The sequence below is a fragment of the Triticum urartu genome, chromosome 1A (genome assembly GCF_056163025.1).
Source record: "Triticum urartu cultivar PI428250 chromosome 1A, HENAU_Tu73, whole genome shotgun sequence".
Taxonomy (NCBI): domain Eukaryota; kingdom Viridiplantae; phylum Streptophyta; class Magnoliopsida; order Poales; family Poaceae; genus Triticum; species Triticum urartu.
In genome coordinates, this window is record NC_141873.1 from 55,452,717 (window position 1) to 55,472,895 (window position 20,179).

The window sequence follows — 20,179 nt, forward strand, 5'->3', positions numbered from 1 at the left end:
GAAATTAAGCAATAAAGATATTATCATCTTCTGTTGCCCGGCTCCTTGAGGAGCCGGAACCCTAGCCGCCGCCGCCTCTAAACCCTAGCCGCGACGGCGCCTGTCCGCCGGCGCGCCCGCTCAAGCCCTCGTCCCCCTCCTCCTTGCACATACAATCTGCGCCGGAGGCCTGGTAGGAACCCTAGTCCTACCAATTTGGTATTCAGAGACACCAGCTCGATCATGTCGCTTCCTCCATCACCGCCGCCGCTGCCAAACACCACCGCCTCGCCTATGCTGCCGCCAGCCCCGTCCGTGTCCATGCCGGCGCTCACATCCAGGACGGCCACCCCGACAGCGTCGACCGCCACCACGGCAGAGCCGCCCCCCATCCTCTCGCCCGAGGAGGTCTCGGGCACCCTTCGGGAGCTCGTCCAGGCGGTCAAGGGCATCAGCCTCTACCTCACCAGGAACCAGCCCCCGCCGCCAAGCGCCGCCACCACCGCCTACGGGCCGCCGCCGCTCCTGTGGGCCGCCCCGGCCTTCCAGTCGCCCTACGGAGGGCCGCAGCATTACCCGACCACGGGGCACCCTTGGCCCGCCTGGCCGGCTGCCACCGCACCGCTGGGGGACCCCTCCCAGCAGCTTCTCCAGGCACCTCTGCCGGCTACTTCGACGCTGGCTGCGGCGCCACAGCTCCTCTAGGCGCCACCACCGTCAACTACATCACCACTCGCGCCCAGGCCCACGGGTCGGCCCCTGCACCAGGTGCAGTTTCCGCCATCACCGTCGCCAATTCCCGCATGGGCGGTCGGCTCGTCTCCGGGCCCGGTGTATACCACGGCGCTGGAGCACCCGACGCCCTCCCTCCGGTTTGACCGTCCCTCCGGCTCGGCGACCTACGCCCCGGCGATCCCCGACCCGGCACACTCGCTGCCGCCGACTGCAGAAACCCCCGGGCACGGCGGTCCGACACCCCCTCGCTTCGCCAAACTGGATTTCGCCACCTACGAGGGCACGGAGGACCCGCTCAACTGGCTCAACCAGTGCGAGCAGTTCTTTCGCGGGCAGCGGACGCTCGCTTCGGATCGTACCTGGCTCGCGTCCTATCATCTCCGCGGCACGGCGCAGACCTGGTACTACGCCCTCGAGCAGGACGAGGGCGGCATGCCACCATGGGAGCGCTTCCGGGAGCTCTGTCTTCTCCGGTTCAGGCCTCCTATCCGCGGGAGCCGCCTGGCGGGCCCCGGCCGTTTACAATTCACCTCCACGGTTCAGGACTACGCCGACCGCTTCCAGGCCCTGGCGTGCCACGCGCCGAGCGTCTCCGGGATTCAGCGCGCCGAATTATTTGTGGGAGGTCTGCCGGACCATATTCGCGTGGACGTCGAGCTCCGAGATCCCCCCGACCTCCAGACGGCCATGTACTACGCCCGAGCTTTCGAGCAGCGGGCCCAGGCACTGCAGCAACAGCCCGGACGGGGCGGCCGCCAGCCCAGTCGACCAGCGCCGACTTCCCCAGCACCGGGCCGGCCTCCTCCAGCCGCGACGACCATGCCCCCGGCCACCACACGGACTTTCCGCCGGTTTTCACCGGCCGAGCAGCAGGAGCATCGCCATCAGGGACTCTGCTTCAACTGCGATGAGCCCTACACGCCGACCCATGTCTGCCCCGCCTCTTTTACTTGGAGACGGTCGACTACACCGAGGCGGACGACTCGACCGATGCGACACCACCACCCGAGGCAGCCGCGGACACGCCCGCGGATCCCACGGCGACGGCGTGCGTCGTCTCCCTCCACGCCCTCGCCGGCATTCGTGGCGAGCGGACCATGCTGCTGCCGGTGACGATCCATGGCGAGCGGCCGGTGGCACTGCTGGATACTGGCTCCACCCATAACTTCTTGCCCGAGGTGACCATGCGTCGGCTAGCCCTTCCGACGATGGGCGGGGAGCGCTTGCGGATCACGGTGGCGAACGGCGATCGCCTCCGGTGTCATGGGCTCGCCCGTGACGTTCCCATCTCCATTGGTGGCGAACACTTCTCCATTACCTGCGCAGGGATCGACCTCGGCTGCTTCGACTTCATCCTCGGGGTGGATTTTCTACGGACCCTCGGTCCCATCCTATGGGACTTCGACGCGCTCACAATGACGTTCTGGCGGCTGGGTCGCCGCATCCGGTGGGACGGCATTGGGGGCGCCGCGCCGGCCATGCCATATCTCCAGCTGGTCGCCGCGTCCTCGGAGGCCGAGCAACCCCTGCTGGATTCCCTTCTACAGCAGCACAGCGACCTCTTCGACGAGCCACGGGGTCTTCCGCCCGCCCGGGTGTACGACCATCATATTCACCTCATGCCGGGTACCCCTCCCGTGGCAGTTCGGCCCTACCACTACCCTCAGCTGCAGAAGGATGAGTTGGAGCGCCAGTGTGCCTTGATGCTCGCCGCGGGCATCATCCGGATCTCCAGGTCACCCTTCACCGCCCCGGTGCTGCTCGTCCGCAAGTCAGACGGCTCTTGGCGTTTCTGCATCGACTACTGCACCCTGAACGCGCTCACGCTCAAGGACAAGTTCCCTATACCGGTGGTCGACGAGCTCTTGGATGAGCTCCATGGGGCGCGCTTCTTCACCAAGCTCGATCTCCGGTCGGACTATCATCAGGTGCGTATGCATCCCGACGACATCGCCAAGATGGCGTTTCGCACCCACCATGGCCACTTCGAGTTCTTGGTGATGCCCTTCGGCCTTGCCAACGCCCTAGCGACTTTCCAGGCCCTGATGAACGACGTCCTCCAGCCCTACTTACAGCGGTTTGTGCTTGTTTTCTTTGATGACATTCTTATCTACAGCGCCACCTGGGCCGAGCACCTCCAGCACGTCGACATCGTCTTCAATGAGCTTCGGGCGCACCACCTCCACCTTAAGCGCTTGAAGTGCTAGTTCGGGACACCTACTGTCGCCTACCTCGGCCATGTCATCTCTGCCGACGGGGTGGCTATGGACGCCGACAAGGTGGCGTCCGTCTCCGCATGGCCGACACCTCGCTCGCCGCGGGCTCTCCGCGGGTTCCTCGTCCTTGCCGGCTACTACCGGAAATTTATCTGGGAGTTCAGGCTCATCGCGGCGCCCCTCACGCGGTTGCTTCGCCGCGACGCTTTCGCTTGGGACGACGAGGCGACAACGGCGTTCGAGGCCCTCAAGGGGGCTCTCACGACGGGCCCCGTCCTTCAAATGCCCGACTTCGACCGCTCGTTCGTGGTGGACTGTGACGCCTCGGGCGCTGGTTTCGGCACCGTGCTTCATTAGGGCGATGGACCCCTCGCCTTCTTCAGCCGGCCTTTCGCTCCTCGCCATCTCAAGCTGACGGCATACGAGCGGGAGCTCATTGGCCTTGTGCAGGCCGTTCGTCATTGGCGACCGTACTTGTGGGGACGGTCCTTCCACATTCGCACAGACCACTATAGCCTGAAGTTCTTGCTGGACCAACGGCTGTCGACCGTGCCACAGCACCAGTGGATCGGCAAGCTCTTCGGCTTCGACTTCTCCATCGAGTATCGGCCAGGCCGCCTTAACACCGTGGCCGACGTGCTGTCCCGTCGCGACTCCGACATCGCTCCCTCCGTCGACGAGTCCGCCGGGGCGGTCCTGTGCATCCGCTCGGGGCCGACGTTCGGTCTCTTCGCCAACATCCGCCGCGCAACTGCGACGGCCGACGACGTCGTCCTTCTTCGGCAGCAGCTCACGGCCGGCGACCTGGAGGAGCCGTGGCGCTTCTCTGACGGCCTGCTTCTCCATGGGCACCGGATATTTGTTCCGGCGCATGATGATCTCCGTCACCAGGTGTTACAGCTCGCCCACTCGGCAGGTCATGAGGGTGTGCAAAAAACCCTCCATCGTCTTCGCGCCAATTTCTACATCCCTGGCGATCGCGCCCTGGTCCGCGACTGGGTTCGGTCGTGTCAGACATGCCAGCGCAACAAGACGGAGACCCTGCGGCCGGCTGGGTTACTTCAGCCCTTGGAGATGTCGTCTCAGGTCTGGGTGGATATCTCCATGGACTTCATCGAGGGCCTTCCCAAGGTGGGCGGCAAGTCGGTCATCCTCACGGTGGTCGACCGCTTCTCCAAGTACGCCCATTTCATCGCACTCGGCCATCCGTACACGGCGGCGTCCGTGGCCCGGGCCTTCTTCGACGGCATTGTCCGTCTACACGGGTTCCCTACTTCGATCGTCAGTGATCGGGACCCTGTATTCACGGGCCATGTCTGGCGCGACCTCTTCAGGATGGCGGATGTCCAGCTCCGCCTGAGTACGGCGTTCCATCCTCAGACAGACGGTCAGTCCGAGGTGGTTAACAAGGTCATTGCCATGTATTTGTGTTGTGTGACAGGTGATCGGCCTCGCGCTTGGGTGGAATGGCTTTCTTGGGCGGAGTATTGCTACAACACCTCCTATCACTCCGCCCTGCACGCTACGCCGTTTGAGGTGGTCTATGGTCGACCACCCCCGCCTATACTACCGGTGGACCCGGAGACGGCTCGGACAGCGGTTGCGGGTGACCTTATCCGCACCCGCGACGAGATGCTTGCTGAGGTCCGTCAGCGTCTCCTTCAGGCCCAGCAACTGGCCAAGCATTACTACGACGATCATCATCGCGAGGCGGAGTTCGCGGTGGGTGACTGGGTGTGGCTGCGTCTTCTCCACCGCTCTACGCAGTCGCTTGACCCGCGCGCCAAGCGCAAGCTCGGGCCTCGCTACGCCGGGCCCTTCCCTATCTTGGAGCGCATTGGGATGGTGGCCTATCGTCTTCAACTTCCAGCCCGCGCTCGCATCCACGACGTCTTCCATGTGGGGCTGCTCAAGCCTTTTCGTGGCGAGCCACCGGCGGCTCCTCCAGCGCTTCCGCCAACCGCCGATGGTCGCATTCTTCCAGAGCCGGCAAAGGTGTTGCAGGCACAGCTCCGTCGTGGCGTCTGGTTCGTCCTCGTTCAGTGGGCAGGCCTTCCGGAGGAGGAGGCTACTTGGGAGCATCGTGAGGATTTTCGCCAACACTATCCAGACTTTCAGCTCGAGGACGAGCTGTGTGCGCAGGCGGGGAGAGATGTTATGACCGGTTTGGTATATACTAGGAAGAGGCCCACCGGGCATTAGTATTAGGGGCTTGGCCCACAAGTTATCTTAGGCAAGTTATCTTAGGCTAAAGTTATAAACACTAGTTGTAAGACACCGTTGAAATTAAGCAATAAAGATATTATCATCTTCTGTTGCCCAGCTCCCTGAGGAGCCGGAACCCTAGCCGCCGCTGCCGCCTCTAAACCCTAGCCGCGATGGCGCCTGTCTGCCGGCGCGCCCGCTCAAGCCCTCGTCCCCCTCCTCCTTGCCCATACAATCTGCACCGGAGGCCTGGTAGGAACCCTAGTCCTACCAGGCCATCTTTACATGAAGGCCTAACAATCCAATGTAGGTAACAAATCATATATCATATCTCTAACTGGATGAAGGCCCAAGCTAAAAGATACCTTCCTAATTTAAAAGATAAACTTCCAAACAAAGTGATCACAAGGATCCTCTACCAAACTTGGCACTGGATGAGCCATGTACTATACGCAAATAAAAACATGCATATCACAAACTTGCAAGTGGTGTGATAAGAACAGTGTGCAGGTAGAAAGATGCAAGTTGTTAGAACTACAGTATCCCGCTTCACATTTACAGCTTCATAATTATCAATCCCACACCTGTAGACATAATGGCGCAAAGTTTCTCAACCACATCACATGCTGCGAAAAAACCAAATATCTTGGCACATGCAGGTTGGGCGTGCCGATAGCCAGCAATTTTGATATCAATGAACTGCAGTACGCTGGTCGAATTGCAATGGCAGCCATGTGAGCAATCAATGGTCCTAACATATTGTTGTCTACATTAACAGAAAAAATAATAAAGGAAGCATGTGATATATTCAGAGATTCAAATTAGTAAGGGTACACTCATATAATGTATGGCAGTGCGGCAGTGTCGCAAAAAAATCAATTTGCCTAAATAGACACATTCTTTCAGACTCATCATATACTCCTTGGTGATCAAAGCAATGTTTGTGCTTCTCAGCAATGGGGTCATTGAATGCACAGAAAAGATGATCGTCGGAGGGCCTAGTTGAATATCTGGATTTAGGTACAGAGCATCACCCTGCTCACAATGGTCGCTGCTAACCCTTGGGAAATCATCAACTGTAAAATGGTGGTGTTTATCTACATGCAAAATCATTGAAATAATCAATCAAGGATCTTGAGTTTAATCCAAGCAGAAGTACCATATATTACTGATACCAGAGATATCATTGGATGGTTCAAAATTCTGATGAATCAACTGAGGAAGCTTAGCATGAACCTGGTTGCGACCCAAAATATAGTATATATGCGTTGGAATCTATGTTTCTGAAGATAAAACTGTGATGTGTGTGCGTGTGTGTGCTGCAAATATGTTCAACGGGGAATCTAGGCATTGGAATCTATGTTTCTGAAGAGAACCTGGTTACAAAATAAGTTCACAGCAGGTATAATCTGGCAGGAACTGCACTACAGTTAAAATTAGTAAATTAACCAGATTACGGTTTTAAGTCACTCGAACATTGTCCTTGAAACTCTAACCATAGAATAATTGGTGGTATTAATTATTATTAGTCATCTTATTTTCGATCGGGCAGCAGAATGCTACACTGCTACTCAAATGCCAATAACATGCCAAAACCTTTGGATCTACCACATTCTTCTATCCAAAATAAAACTAGCAATGCAATCTATCCGGTTGAAATTGAAACAGTTTCTTGATCTTTTATTCTCCCTCGTCTTTTGGGTATGGGGATTACACAGCAGCATATATTCTTTAATGTTTGAACATCAAAATCGTACCTTTTCTTACAGAATTTGTTGGATCAAGGCGAACTGATATGTAATTCAGAGAGCAAATTGCACCAGGATACAGACTGTAATAGGCGGAAGAGAAAGCAAGGTACGGGCGGGGTTCGGCCGGCCCGGTGGATCAGACATTCAGACTGTGTAATAGAGACAAAGGGAATTCTAATGGGCCGCCTATTCGCCTCCGGCCACCTCTTTTTTGAATTGTTTGGATTGCTTACCACATATGTCACGTGGTTCTCCAGCCACTTTTGGTCTGAAGGATTTTAAAAGAACTTCATAGAATTTTAATCTAAAGAAAAACTTTTATCGAAGATTGTTTTTCTTCTATCAAAAACGCCAAATGCCACATACTAAAGTCGAGCAACCTTTACAAGACCATCATTAAAGAAATTTAAATTGCACTTAGGTCCTTGAAGAAATCAAGGTGATCTTCTTCTTGTACTTGCCAGCAGCGGAGCCTTGAGCAAAGCTCGATGCTGCTTTGGACCTCCATAGCCTCATCAGAGTCAGAGAAACATTGACACAACGGTCGGAAAGTTGCCATTCGAAGCCAGAATACACCAACGACAATGATCTAGAAAACAGACCGCAAACACGGAGAAGAAGGCGATGAATATCGTTGAACGACAACCCTACATTATGTCGAGCAGATTCAGGGGGACTCATAAGTTCCCACACAATGCCGAAGCTGATTGAACATTCTTGGATGAAGAAGTTAGAGGACCAAGACATAAAGTGGCCAAAAGTGGTGATCCCCCGCCATCCTCTATGCCGCTGGTGAAACCGTCGGTGATGAGTATGGCATCCTCGTTTAATAGGAATAATAGACAATTGTGCACTTTTTTCTCCGGAGCCCATCCAAAGAAACCATAAAAGTAAGCGTATTTGGCTTGCAGCACTTTGAGGATGTGTGGCCAAATGAGAAGTTGATCCCAGGTTTTTCTTTTCTTTTTCTTTGTTTTTTTATTTCTCAATTTTATTTTTCTTTTACAAAAAATATTCAGAAATTTACAATGTTCACATTTTTTAATATTTATTCAAATTTCCTATAAATGTTCCTGCTATCGTAATTTGTTCAGAAATTTCAAAAAAAAGAAATTTAGAAAAAGTTTAGAATTTCTTTAAAAAATCTCTTCGTTTCAAAAAGTGTTAAAAAATTCAAAATACTATAGAATTGCTAACTTTCAAAAAAGTTTTGTATCTTAACAAATTTTCCCATTTTCAAAACTTGTTTAAAAATTGAAAAATGATCATGTTTTCACAATTTGTTTGCAAAAACAAAATAAGTTTGGGATTTTTTTTAAGTTGATTTATCAAAAAATCGTAATTTTGAAAATGTTTGTGTTTTCAAATATTATAAGTGTTTGGGTTCCTAAAAAAATCACCTTTTTCAAGAAAAGCATCGCGTTCAAAATTTAAAAAATGTTTGGCTTTGTGCTGCCGTTGTTCTTAAGCTTCACGCTGCTATATTAACACGAACGCTCACTACAGCGGGGTGATCTTGGAGTCGAACCCTCGAGAATGCTACAGTAGCCATTCGTTACTGGACTCTAGCTTCATGGGTCGGCCCAATAGAAGATGCGCCTGTGTGTGCGGCCAACAATCTCCCGCAGAGAGTGGCAGATAGGAGCTCCCATACTTTTGCTCGCGGGAGCTCTCATATGCGATGTAAAAATCCACATAAAGGTGTCGACGCACACGCAGAGCCCCCCGACTAGACCGGCCCACTGGCAAATGTTCTGGCCAGCGTGAGATGTACTAGTACTGTTTGATGTAAGAAATCCAAAAAGGGCTTGCCTTCACGCGTTTTAACCGGTGTTGCTACCCAGTTGACCTGACTAGTGTAAGTGACAAATGAACAACACGAAAAATTAATAATTTAATTTTTTGGAAGATCTGAAAATTTTCTAAATCTTTCTAATAATTCTTAGAAAATTATGAACAATTTTATAAAAGTCAAATAATTTTTGAAATCTGAACATTTTCTAAAAAAACACGGACAAAATTTGTACTTTCTTGGAAAGTGTGAACATTTTTTGAATTTTGAAAAACATTTGAATACAGAAACATCTTTCTAACTCTCAACATCTTTTAAAGAAGATGATTTTTTTTTCAAAAACGCAAACAGTTTTTGAATTTACGACTTTTTTGAAAAAACTAGAACATTTTGTGAAATTCTGAACAACTATTGAAAAACACGAACACATTTTTAATCTATGAACATTTTTTAATGCAAGAGCATTTTTGGAAGTTCTGAATGGTTTTTGAAAAAAAAAAGGACATATTTTAAAATTCTAAACTTTTTTGAAATTTCTGAACAAATTTGAAAATAGGAATGTTTTTAAAATTTTGAACGATCTTTTTATAAATTTTAAAATTTCAAAAAAAAATTGAAAATAGGAACAATAAAGTTTTTGTAAAAATAAAAATAAACGTGCAAAATAAAAATAAAAAAGGACAAACAAATAAAAAAAATCAGGCCAGCCCAGTTGGGGGCGCCCTTTTGCAAAGCCCCGACTATTTACCGCAGTGTGCATTAAATAGGGTTTTCCTTGCTCGACAGCCCTGGCAGGGAGGTGCGCTTTTAGCGTTGAATTGGCCAAATCACTATTACTCTGTGCAAAGGTTATTCTCAGCATTTTGTGTTAAAAGGAAGTCATTCTCATCGCTTTTTCCTTTTTTCGTAGATTCGTATATTGAAAACATTTTATCTCTTAAATCATGTGTTTAAATCCCGAATAGCTTTACCCTTGGATTCCTCGCGTCAAGATCTTTGAAACTTGATCCCACGTTGATAAGTTTCAATGAAAAAAATAGACAAAAAAACTAAGCTGCAAGCAGTTTTTTTTTTCGTTTCCAAAGGAACATAGTTGTGCTCACGCAAAAGCAAATTCGTACCTCCATGAGAAGCAAATAAACGTGTTTTTTCCCTCACGAAAACAAATTTGTGCCTCTTGCGAAAGGAAAAAAACATTCTTTTACATGCGCAATAAATCCGTGCTTCTCGCGGAAGCAATAAAAACGTGTGTGTTTTCGAGAGGCGCAGTTGTGCCTCTCGGGTAGAAAAAAACACCCATTTTTCGAGCAAAAAAAATTCAAATACGCATACAGAAAATAAAGAAAATCCGGAAACTGGGCAAAACTGAAAGTCAGCCTTGCAGGCTCCCTCATGGAGTACTCCTTAATTAGTTGCTCCCACGGTGAATACTTGGAGTCTCACGGGCCATGGCCTAGTGCAGTCGTTCGCTGCAAGCTTTGTTTTGTTGCTCATGTGAACAAGAAATCACCACGCGCTGGTTTTGAAAAAAACCCACTAGGATTTTCATAGATTTGAAGTTCATGAATATGGAAAATATTCCTGAATCTCAAAATATGTTCAGGGGTTACAAAGTGCTCGTGAAATAAAAAGAAGAAGAGTTTACAAAAATCATGAATTCAAAAGGTTCAGAAATATGAAAAAAAAATGTATTTAAAATTATTCATTAATTTGAATATAGTGGTATTTGAAAAAAGGTGTTAACATACTGAAAAATATAATGTTCACATATGTCAATAAATGTTCTTGAATATAAAAAAATAAAGATAAAAAGATGAAAGAAGCTAAAAGGAAACAAAAGAATGAAACAGAAACCAGTAAACCGAAAGAGAAATATAGAAAAGAAAGTTCAAAGGGGACTTGCTATTCTTAATGAAAAACTTTGCCTCATATCAAGCAATAATGTTTACACGTATACAAAATTCATCCAGAGGTCGAACGAGACACGCATGACAACCCTTCGAAAGAGAAACTAAAAAGTGACATAAACTATAACAACATCCCCAACCACACTCGGCTAATTTGATCCCATATATGTTCGTGAACACGTCTGCAGACAGAAGCCGACAGACCCTCATTTGTCTACCTAGGCAAACTCACCTTCCATTTTCAAAACCTCAAATGCATATAAACACATGACGTGGATCATTCAATCGATATATCTACATATAAACACATGCACATGGATCATTCGATCGATATAGCACACAACAATTCACGCTTCAACACAAGCCAAAATAATCAATGCCAAGCAAATTCAACAACTCATACATAGACGATCGATCAACATGATTCTAGCTAGGCTCACCTTCTCTTTCTCGAGCTCAATAGTCTCATATGTATTCACCTTATCAACCTTCACTTTTTGCCATCTCTCTCTCTCTCTCTCTCACCTTCTCCCAGTCGTACTACATCTTCTCCCTTTGCATTCAAGAAGAACTCATACATCTCCTCCTTCTTCTCCCTTTTCTCCTCATTTTCTTTGATTCCTCTCGTTTGTTGCGAAAAATGTTAGTCCATGTGGCGGACATTTTGCTTTCCGCGTTGTCACGTGTGGGCCAATCCTTCTCCTACCTCTTGACCCTCAAGTGTTCATTCCTCTTTGGGCCAGTCCCATGTACGTCGTCCCCTCCACCTTGCCCATCATCGTCATCCAATCCAATAGATTGGTGGTAGCTTGTGACATTGTTGTTGTTGTTCTTCTTGGTGGGGTTTCTGGGATCTTCAAAGAAGTTTGACCACTTCGGTTTCCGTTCAACTCCACCATTGTTGGGACATCGTGAATGACTTCTTCTAAAATTTATGGTACAAAGGGGCGGCCAAGTCCATCTATTCAAAAATCACATGTGAACATAATGCCAGAAACAAAGCAAACCAGAAAGATGATGACCAAAGTGAAGGAAACGAAACTTATGTGGCTATTGACTCAAATACCACTTTGGTGCATATTCACCACTTGCACATAGAAAACGCAAAACTTGTTCATGAACACTTGGATGGCGGTCCTTCTATGTTTGATAGAGCCCTCAATGTAGGTGTTAATGGATTGGACTAGTGGGAGGGGCGCGCCCTTGGCGCGCCTCCTCTGCCATCCTCTGCGCACCTGCCTTAGTGGTACACCTGCGCGCGTGCATATGCAGCCCAATAGCTATTACTGCGGATGAAAGCTATTGGGAAAAAGGGGGAAACAATTCTGAGACAGGCCCCCCATCGCATTTTCATTCACCTCCTTGTGTAGGAGGCATTAACTCAGGCAGATTAACCAAATGTAATGGAATATCAAATCTTTGGTTAGTATTAGGAGGGTATTCATCTATGTGTAGGAATACTCATCTAAAACTGTTAATAACAAGCACAAACGGTTGGTTAGCCATGCATATATCTAAATGGAGACCGTAGAAGTCAAGGGGCAGAAAACAAACAAAAGAGACTCCCAGTAGTAAAATACTATGAAAACCTGTCAACTTTGTAGCATTACACATTTCAACTAATATGCTCAAATTTGATGTAATCACACAACCGAACTGGAATACATCTCCAACCAGAAATTGATGTCGAACAAGAAACCGCCCAACATATAATCTGGGTGAAGGATTCTACCTTGCAATCCTTGGCCATGGTGAGGCATCCAAAGTGTAAACTTTTGGAATGCTTTGCTTGATTGATACAGAGTACATCAGGGGATACATATAGTGCTGGCTAGACCAACTATCGCTAGATCGTGGAGCAGATCGTGCAACGATCGTGGGCAGAGGGAGTCTGCTTACTAACACCCCCCCGCAGTGTCAGCGGCGGGCTCGACGACGTTGAGACTGGCACGGATGGCGAAGAAGGGAGCTGACGGCAGGCCTTTGGTGAAGATATCTGCAAACTGAGCACTAGTAGGAACGTGTAGAACGCGAACGTCGCCAAGCGCCACCTTCTCGCGAACGAAATGGATGTCAACCTCGATGTGCTTGGTCCGACGATGCTGGACAGGATTGCATGACATGTAGACAGCCGAAATGTTGTCACAATAAACGATAGTAGCCTGATGAAGAGGACGATGTAGTTCACCGAGCAGCTGACGAAGCCACACCGTTTCGGCAACAGCGTGAGCAACAGAGCGGTACTCAGCCTCCGCGGACGACCTGGAAACAGTTAGTTACCGCTTCGAAGACCATGAAATCAGGTTGTCACCCAAGTACACACAGTAACCTGAAGTGGATCGTTGAGTATCCGGACACCCTGCCCAGTCTGCATTAGAGTACACGGTGAGGGTGGTAGGAGATGAGGGGGTAATGGAAAGGCCATGATCTAGAGTGCCCTTAAGATAACGCAGAACACGCTTGACATGATGCATGTGCGGAAGACGTGGATCGTGCATGTACAAGCAGGCTTGTTGGACAGCGTAGGTGATCTCCGGACGCGTGAGAGTGAGATACTGGAGAGCGCCGGTGAGACTGCGATAGAGAGTGGGATCATCAAGAGGGTTGCCGGCGGAGGAAAGCTTAGAACTGGTGTCAGCTGGGGTACGAGCGGGGTGACAGTCAGTCATGCCGGCTTTGGAGAGAAGGTCGAGAACATATTGGCGTTGCGACAGAAAAAGACCCGAGGAGGACCGGGAGACGGCAATGCCGAGAAAGTGATGCAGCGGACCAAGATCAGTCATGCAAAATTTCGAACAAAGAGAAGAAATGATGTGGGTTAGGAAAACCTCCGAGGAGGCAGTAAGCACTATATCATCGACGTAAAGGAGAAGGTAGGCAGTGTGCTCGGGAGAGTGGAAAATGAAGAGGGAAGAATCCGAACAAGAGGGAAAGAATCCAATGCGCTGGATAAAAGTAGCAAAACGCTGAAACCAGGCGCGTGGTGCTTGTTTAAGACCGTACAAAGATTTCTGGAGGTGACAAACGTGATCGGGAAAAACTGGATCAGAGAACCCGAGCGGCTGTCGGCAGTAGACAGTTTCAGTCAGAGAACCGTGTAAGAAGGCATTTTTTACGTCTAACTGATGAACAGGCCAGGACGAGGAGACAGCCAAGCTGAGAACCACCCGAATGGTGTTGGGTTTGACGACAGGAGAGAAAGTTTCGTCGAAGTCAACCCCGGGTTGCTGAGAATCGCCACGACGGACCCAACGAGCCTTGTAGCGAGATAGGGTGCCGTCAGAATGAAACTTATGGCGAAAGACCCATTTACCGGACACAACATTTGCGCCAGAGGGACGAGGGACGAGAGACCACGTGTTGTTGATAAGGAGCGCATCGTATTCGTCTTTCATGGCCTTGAGCCAATGAGGATCGAGAAGAGCAGCTTTATAGGACTTGGGAATAGGAGAGATAGGTGTAGCAGTGACAGAGGTTTAAACGATCCACTGGTAGCCCAAATCCTGCTTTACTACGAGTGTGCATGGGGTGGTTGTTATGTGGGACGGGAACAGGAACAGTAGTGGCTGGAAGTTTGCGGGAAGAAGGCGAGGGCGAAGAAGACGCTAGTGAGGAAGAGGGAAAGGTGGGTGCTGATTGGGTGGTGGCGGGCGAATCAGTAGCAGAGGTTGGGATGGGAGACGCAGCGGGCCCGGAAGAATCTGGGCAAAAGCTGGTGGTGGGTGAGTGGTCGATGATTGGTTGGGTAGAGGCGGATTGGGGCGCAGGCGATATGATGGAGGAGGATGGCGCCAGATCCGAGGCAGGTGGGTGGTGGGGTTGGTGCGCAGGAGATATGTCGGAGGAGTACGGCGGCAGATCCGAGGTAGGTGGGTGGGTGGTGGTGGTGGGTGGGCCTGGTTGGGGGCGGGGTCCAGATGAACAGGGCTATGCAGGCCATGCACGTCGATCGTGCGGGGTCTGGCGGAAGCTGATCTGGGGCCAGAAATTGGTGCAGAAAAATCCGGAGGCTGGTGGGAGGCAAACAGAAAGATAGTTTCGTCAAAGGTAACGTGGCGAGAGAGGATGACATGGCCGGTGGGGAGGTGAAGACAACGATACCCTTTGTGCAAGTCAGAGTAGCCAAGAAAAATACAGGGCATCGATCGTGGAGCTAGTTTGTTCTCTGAAGTAGCGGATAAATTAGGAAAGCAAAGACAGCCGAACACTCAGAGATCAGAATAGGTAGGGGAGGCAAGAAAGAGAGACTCGTAGGGAGAAACGAGGACATAACTTGGTGGGACGAATATTAAGAAGAAAAGTGGCATGTCGTAGGGCTTCAACCCAATATGAAGATGGCATGGAGGCTTGAATGAGAAGAGTGCGAAGAATGTCGTTGATGGTTCGGAGAGATTGCTCAGCTTTTCCGTTTTGCAGGGAGGTGTACGGACAGGAGAACCGAAGAAGAATGCCATGATGGAGAAAGAAATCACGATTGCGAGTGTTATCAAATTCACGGCCGTTATCACATTGAAGGAAACGAATGGGGAGAGAAAAGTGAGTGGAGACATACTGTTGAAACTTGACAAATAACGCATGCACATCAGATTTAGAGCGAATGGGAAAGGTCCATACAAAGTGGGAATAGTCATCTAATACAACAAGATAATACTTGAATCCAGAAACACTAGGAACAGGGGACGTCCACAAGTCACAATGCAATAACTCAAAGGGAAATGAACTACGGGTAGTAGATACACCAAAGGGCAGCCGAACGTGCTTGCCCATCTGACATGCATGGCACAAAGACGAATCATGCGTGGCACGGTCGTGAGGAAGCTGAAATTCTTGAAGAAGCGTGGACGTCGTGGTGGACTGTGGATGACCGAGGCGGCGGTGTCACGTTGTGACAGAAGCCACCATGGCATGAGGTGGAGCGGGCAGTGCTGGATGAACCGTGTACAAGTCGCCGGAGCTATTGAACCGAGCTATCTCCACCTTGGTGCGAAGGTCCTTCACAGACAACCCAAAAGGATCAAATTCAACAGAAACTTGATTGTCAACAGTAAACTGTCGAACGGAAATGAGATTTTTTTTATGAGAGCAGGTGCTACAAGTACTTCGCGAAGAAGAAGAGGGGAAAAGGAGGATGGGAGAGTGGTGGAGCCGACGCAAGCAACGGGGACCGAAGAGCCGTCGCCAAGAGTGATGGAAGGGAAGAAGAGCGAGGGGCGAAGTGAGGTGAGCGTACGATCTGATGCAAACATATGCGAAGATGCCCCAGAATCAAAAATCCATTCAGTACCTGCGTCCTCGGTGGTGAGTGAATTCATGGCGGCGATGAAAGCGGCCTGATCCCAGGCCGGCATTGCCGTAGTGGATGTAGATGACGCAGGCTGGGTCGGCGGAGCAGAGGGCGCTGATGGCGCGACATGATCCCAGGTTGGTGGTGGAGGCGCGCCGTAGGGGTACATGGAGTACGCCGTGGGCGTGGCGGCGGCCTGGTACAGAGGCGCATAGGCAGCGTAGGCATGTGGAGGAGGGTGCGCGCCAAGAAGACCGGGAGCGCCGACGGCAGGCCGGAGGCCGGGCGCCCAGCTGCCAGTATATGCTGGTGGAGCGCCGTACGGAGATGGCGCCGACTAGGGCATGGGCCACGCCTGAACGAGTCCAGTCCATGGGTCATGCGAGGGGCGCCAGGTCGAAGGATCTGATGCAGAAGGCGCCGAAGGCGGCGGTGGAGCCGTTGGTGTGGAAGCCGGCGTGGAGCTTGACGAGGAAGCGGCGGACCCCTGCCTGGGCGGGCGGTAGACGGGGTTTTTTCCCTTGTAATTGGGGTTGGGGCGCCAGCCGGGCGGCGGTTGAGGCGTGGCTGGCGCCGGGGGAGGGGTCGCCGGAACCGCCGCCAGCGCAGCCGCTGGTGCAGGCGCTGGGCGACCCGTCGCGTGGAAGAGACGGGGAGTGTTGGCCTTCCGCTGCTGGTTCTGCTCCTCCATCTGCAACATGGAGCGGGCCTCGGCGAGTGTGGGGAGCGGACGAAGAAGTGGGATCAACGTGGCCTGCTGGGCAAAGCGGTCGTCAAGACCGCCCATCAGAGCGTGAAGAAGGGAGCGGTCGGCGACCACTTCGCCAAGCTCACGTAACTCATCTCCGATGGCCTTGATGCGCTGACAGAAGACGCCAACGGGGCGATCTCCCTGCGTGATGGTGCGCAGCTCCGTGTTGAGAGCGGAGACCCGGGCGTCGCGGTTGTCTTGGAACAGGCGACGAAGCTCGAGCCAAATATCGCGGGCGGAGGCGCCATCAGTGATGACGAGGTTGAAGAGCTCGGTGGAGATGCGAGTGTACAGCCACTGGATGATGGCGAGGTCGTCTTTGAGCCACCGTGGATCATGCGGGGCCGGAGTGCGTCGCCGGAGATATGGTGAAGAAGGGAGCAGCGGCCAAGATGAATCTCGAAGAGATGGCGCCAGTGGTAGTAATTGTGGCTATGAAGATCGAGGACGATGGGGATGAACGGAGTGATGTCTGTAATGGTGTCGCTGAAGGAGAGTGGAGCGGCGGGCATGGCGGCGAAAACTGGCGGGGGCAGCGGAGGGATAGGGTTAACGGGCTGGCCGCCAGGAAGAGGAGGAGGTGGCGGAGCGCCAGGAAGGATAGCAGTTGGCTGGCCGCCGGGGAGAGGAGGAGCAGTTGGCTGGCCGCCGGTGTTGGGGAGGGTGGGTTGTCCTCCACTAGTCGTCATGGCGATCATGGAGAGAGGAGACCGAAACTGGTGTCTGATACCATGTAAACTTTTGGAATGCTTTGCTTAATTGATACAGAGTACATCAGGGGATACATATAGTGCTGGCTAGACCAACTATCGCTAGATCGTGGAGCAGATCGTGCAACGATCGTGGGCAGAGGGAGTCTGCTGACTAACACAAAGCAACGGCTGGATGCTGGCTCCCTTAGAGAATGATGAGATGATCCTTGTGTTGCCTGCGAAATAATTCACAACACAAATATAGCAATACTGATCAGAAGGGTATTATTAGTTTCCAATGAAGTTTCTTTTATTCAAATGTCCAATCTTTGACCAATCTGGCACAAAAAATTTGGTAAGCTTGGCAGATACATGTACAACTTAAATATGAAGCTTTTCATGTACTGTTTTTTTGGCACCAACCAACCAAAGGCCATCAAACAAATAACTGAAGCCCTTTTCTTACAGACCTACAAAGTACATGTAAATAGAGATCATGTGTGCGGTTAATCTCACTAGAAAGTAGAGTCCAATAGCGAATTGCCTAACAATGCATCTGAGCAAATCTCTGCAAGAAAAGCAAAAGAACACTCACCAATTACGCACTGCAAATCCTAGGTCAAGAAGAGAAAATCAACATGATGCGATATGTAAGATCTCACTGTTCTCTGTCCAGATAAATCAATTTTTTGTTCATCTAACAAACCTCGGCTCGCACCAGTTGCGGCAAGGATCTTCTCTGGATGCATGACCTAAAACCATGATTCAAATTTTACAAGCAATCACATCAACACACACGATGCTGCAGCCCCCGACCAAAAACATCATGAATCAATCTTCATTGCCAAAAGCTTGCTCTTGCCGCTCCATGTCAAGTAAAGCAGCAAAGAAAATCCCAATAATACAATTTGAGCGAACTCCTAAAGATAATGGAAGGAACAAAGGGGCAGGTGAGTGTTATCTATAAAAAATTCAAAGAATCAAATAAGAGATGATTCTTTTCAACAGAACAAAGAGTAGAGTATAATGTAGTTATTATGCCTTCTCTATTAGTATGAAAGGACCTTCAGTAAACTGGCTATAAGAATTAAGCCCATCAACTAGGTATCTATTCATGTCAGATCAAGGAAAGTATGTTCCCGGGAATAAGGTATTAATCTTGCTTTTGCTGTACCATTATTTTATAAACGTGCCTGGTCCATGGCGTGTACTGGCGGATCCTTCTTGTATCTCTTGACTTTCATTTCATTTATATGAAATCGGTGAGAGCTCCTCAATTCAAAACTGAAGTATTTGCTGAGAACTCGTAGATAATCAAAAGAAGGAACAAAGGGGTGGGTGAGTGTTATCTATACAAATATTCAGAGAATCTAATAGGAGATGATTCTTTTCAATAGAGTAGAGTATAATATAGTTATTATGCCTTCTCTATTAGAATCCTCCACTTATCTCATGTATGTATAGATACAAAATTCAGATCAGGGATAGAGAAGAAAACAAGAAAGAGATCAAAGCATACCATGAATCAAATGCTTTAAGGAGCTTCTGGACCGCCCATCGCTGTCACCAAACTCGCTGACCATGGCGGCGGAGCCATTGAGCGTGATGATGCGCTTGGACGTCGTCCTCGACACCATCTCTCCACGGTATCATGCTCACCTCAGGGAACCCGTTGAGATGCCTCTCTCGCGCATGGAGATCGTCGTGTGACGCCGCTGAAGAGGCCGCCACCATGACCCCACCCCGAGAATAGCTAATGGCTTCTAATAGCAATGGTAACAAACAAGTTAGAAAGAGAAATATATTGTATAACAACACAACATGGAGCACAGAAACAGAGGTGTCAATACAAGAATGCCCTTCAGAAGTTACCTGGGTGAAATGGAAAATGTTGCCAATAAGCAGAAGCAAATCTTGTCCTTTGGCATCACATAAATGTTCAGCAACAGAGCACACTTGCTTTCACTCTACCACAAAAAATGACTCTGTAAGGAAGGATAACTTGCAGGTATGAACTTCACAACTGAAATTTCAAAATCCATAGCTTTGTATCATGACTAAACTTTCTAAATTTCAAGCAATAGCAAACGGCATTACTTACAAGTTATGACACTTCAAAATAGAGTATACTTTTTGACAGTAGTGCAGCTTGCATTAGACGAGAACCAAGGCATCTTTTTACAAAATGGTTAGCTTTAAGCATCGGAATGATAACTATATCAAACATGACTCATAACCACCAGAGCATTACACAACACATAATGGCAGCCATAGTGCTGAACTTCACACGTGTAAAGCACAAGGACATCAAGGTTTCCACTAAAAGCTAACATGCACATAAGATCAAGAAATCTTTAGAAGCATTAGTAGCACATGTGTGATGTAGTAAATAAATTACCTCAGATTTTGGAGAGAAAATCAAGGTGAGGAGGGATATGTAGCCCTGACTTCCCAGTCGCCTTTGTTAGCCAGGTGACTTGGTCACCGCAGTCTCCCCATGACTCACGCACGATCTCATGCACGTACTAGTTCTGGTTGGGCCTCGCCCCCCTATATATAATCCGTTGTGTACTTGTAAGTCATTAAGGAAAGAACTACAATCAGTTTTCATGGTATCAGATAACTATCCCACGATCCTGTCCTAAACTCCAACGCCATGACTAGCCCCGGCGCCGGCAATCCTTCCCAGCCCGCCGCCGGCAATCAAACCAGCCCGGCGACCACCACTACCCTCACCATCCCCTCTCTCCCCTTCAGCGACACTATCACAGACGTGACTCCCTTCATCCCCATTGTTCTTGATCTCCATAGCAGGAACTATTACCACTGGCGCCACTTGTTCGAGATCCACCTCGGCCGTTGGTCGC

General features: G+C 49.8%; 1 protein-coding gene, 1 long non-coding RNA gene and 1 pseudogene across 2 annotated transcripts; 1 reads left to right on the forward strand and 2 right to left on the reverse strand.

Moving 5' to 3' along the window:
• The first annotated feature begins 222 nt into the window (after positions 1-222).
• LOC147989958 (uncharacterized) lies at positions 223-2,921 on the forward strand. Its single transcript, XM_087536699.1, has 3 exons — positions 223-633; positions 685-1,644; positions 1,689-2,921. Exons 1-3 carry the CDS (start codon positions 223-225, stop codon positions 2,919-2,921), a joined length of 2,604 nt encoding a protein of 867 aa, XP_087392825.1.
• A 12,542-nt stretch (positions 2,922-15,463) lies between these two features.
• LOC147989959 (uncharacterized) lies at positions 15,464-17,309 on the reverse strand (annotated as a pseudogene).
• Positions 17,310-17,963: 654 nt separating this feature from the next.
• Positions 17,964-19,036, reverse strand: LOC147989960 (uncharacterized). The gene is made up of 2 exons (XR_015602174.1): positions 18,832-19,036; positions 17,964-18,232 (listed from the first exon to the last, which is right to left on the reverse strand). It is a non-coding gene; the product is annotated as an uncharacterized LOC147989960 (long non-coding RNA).
• Positions 19,037-20,179: the final 1,143 nt, after the last annotated feature.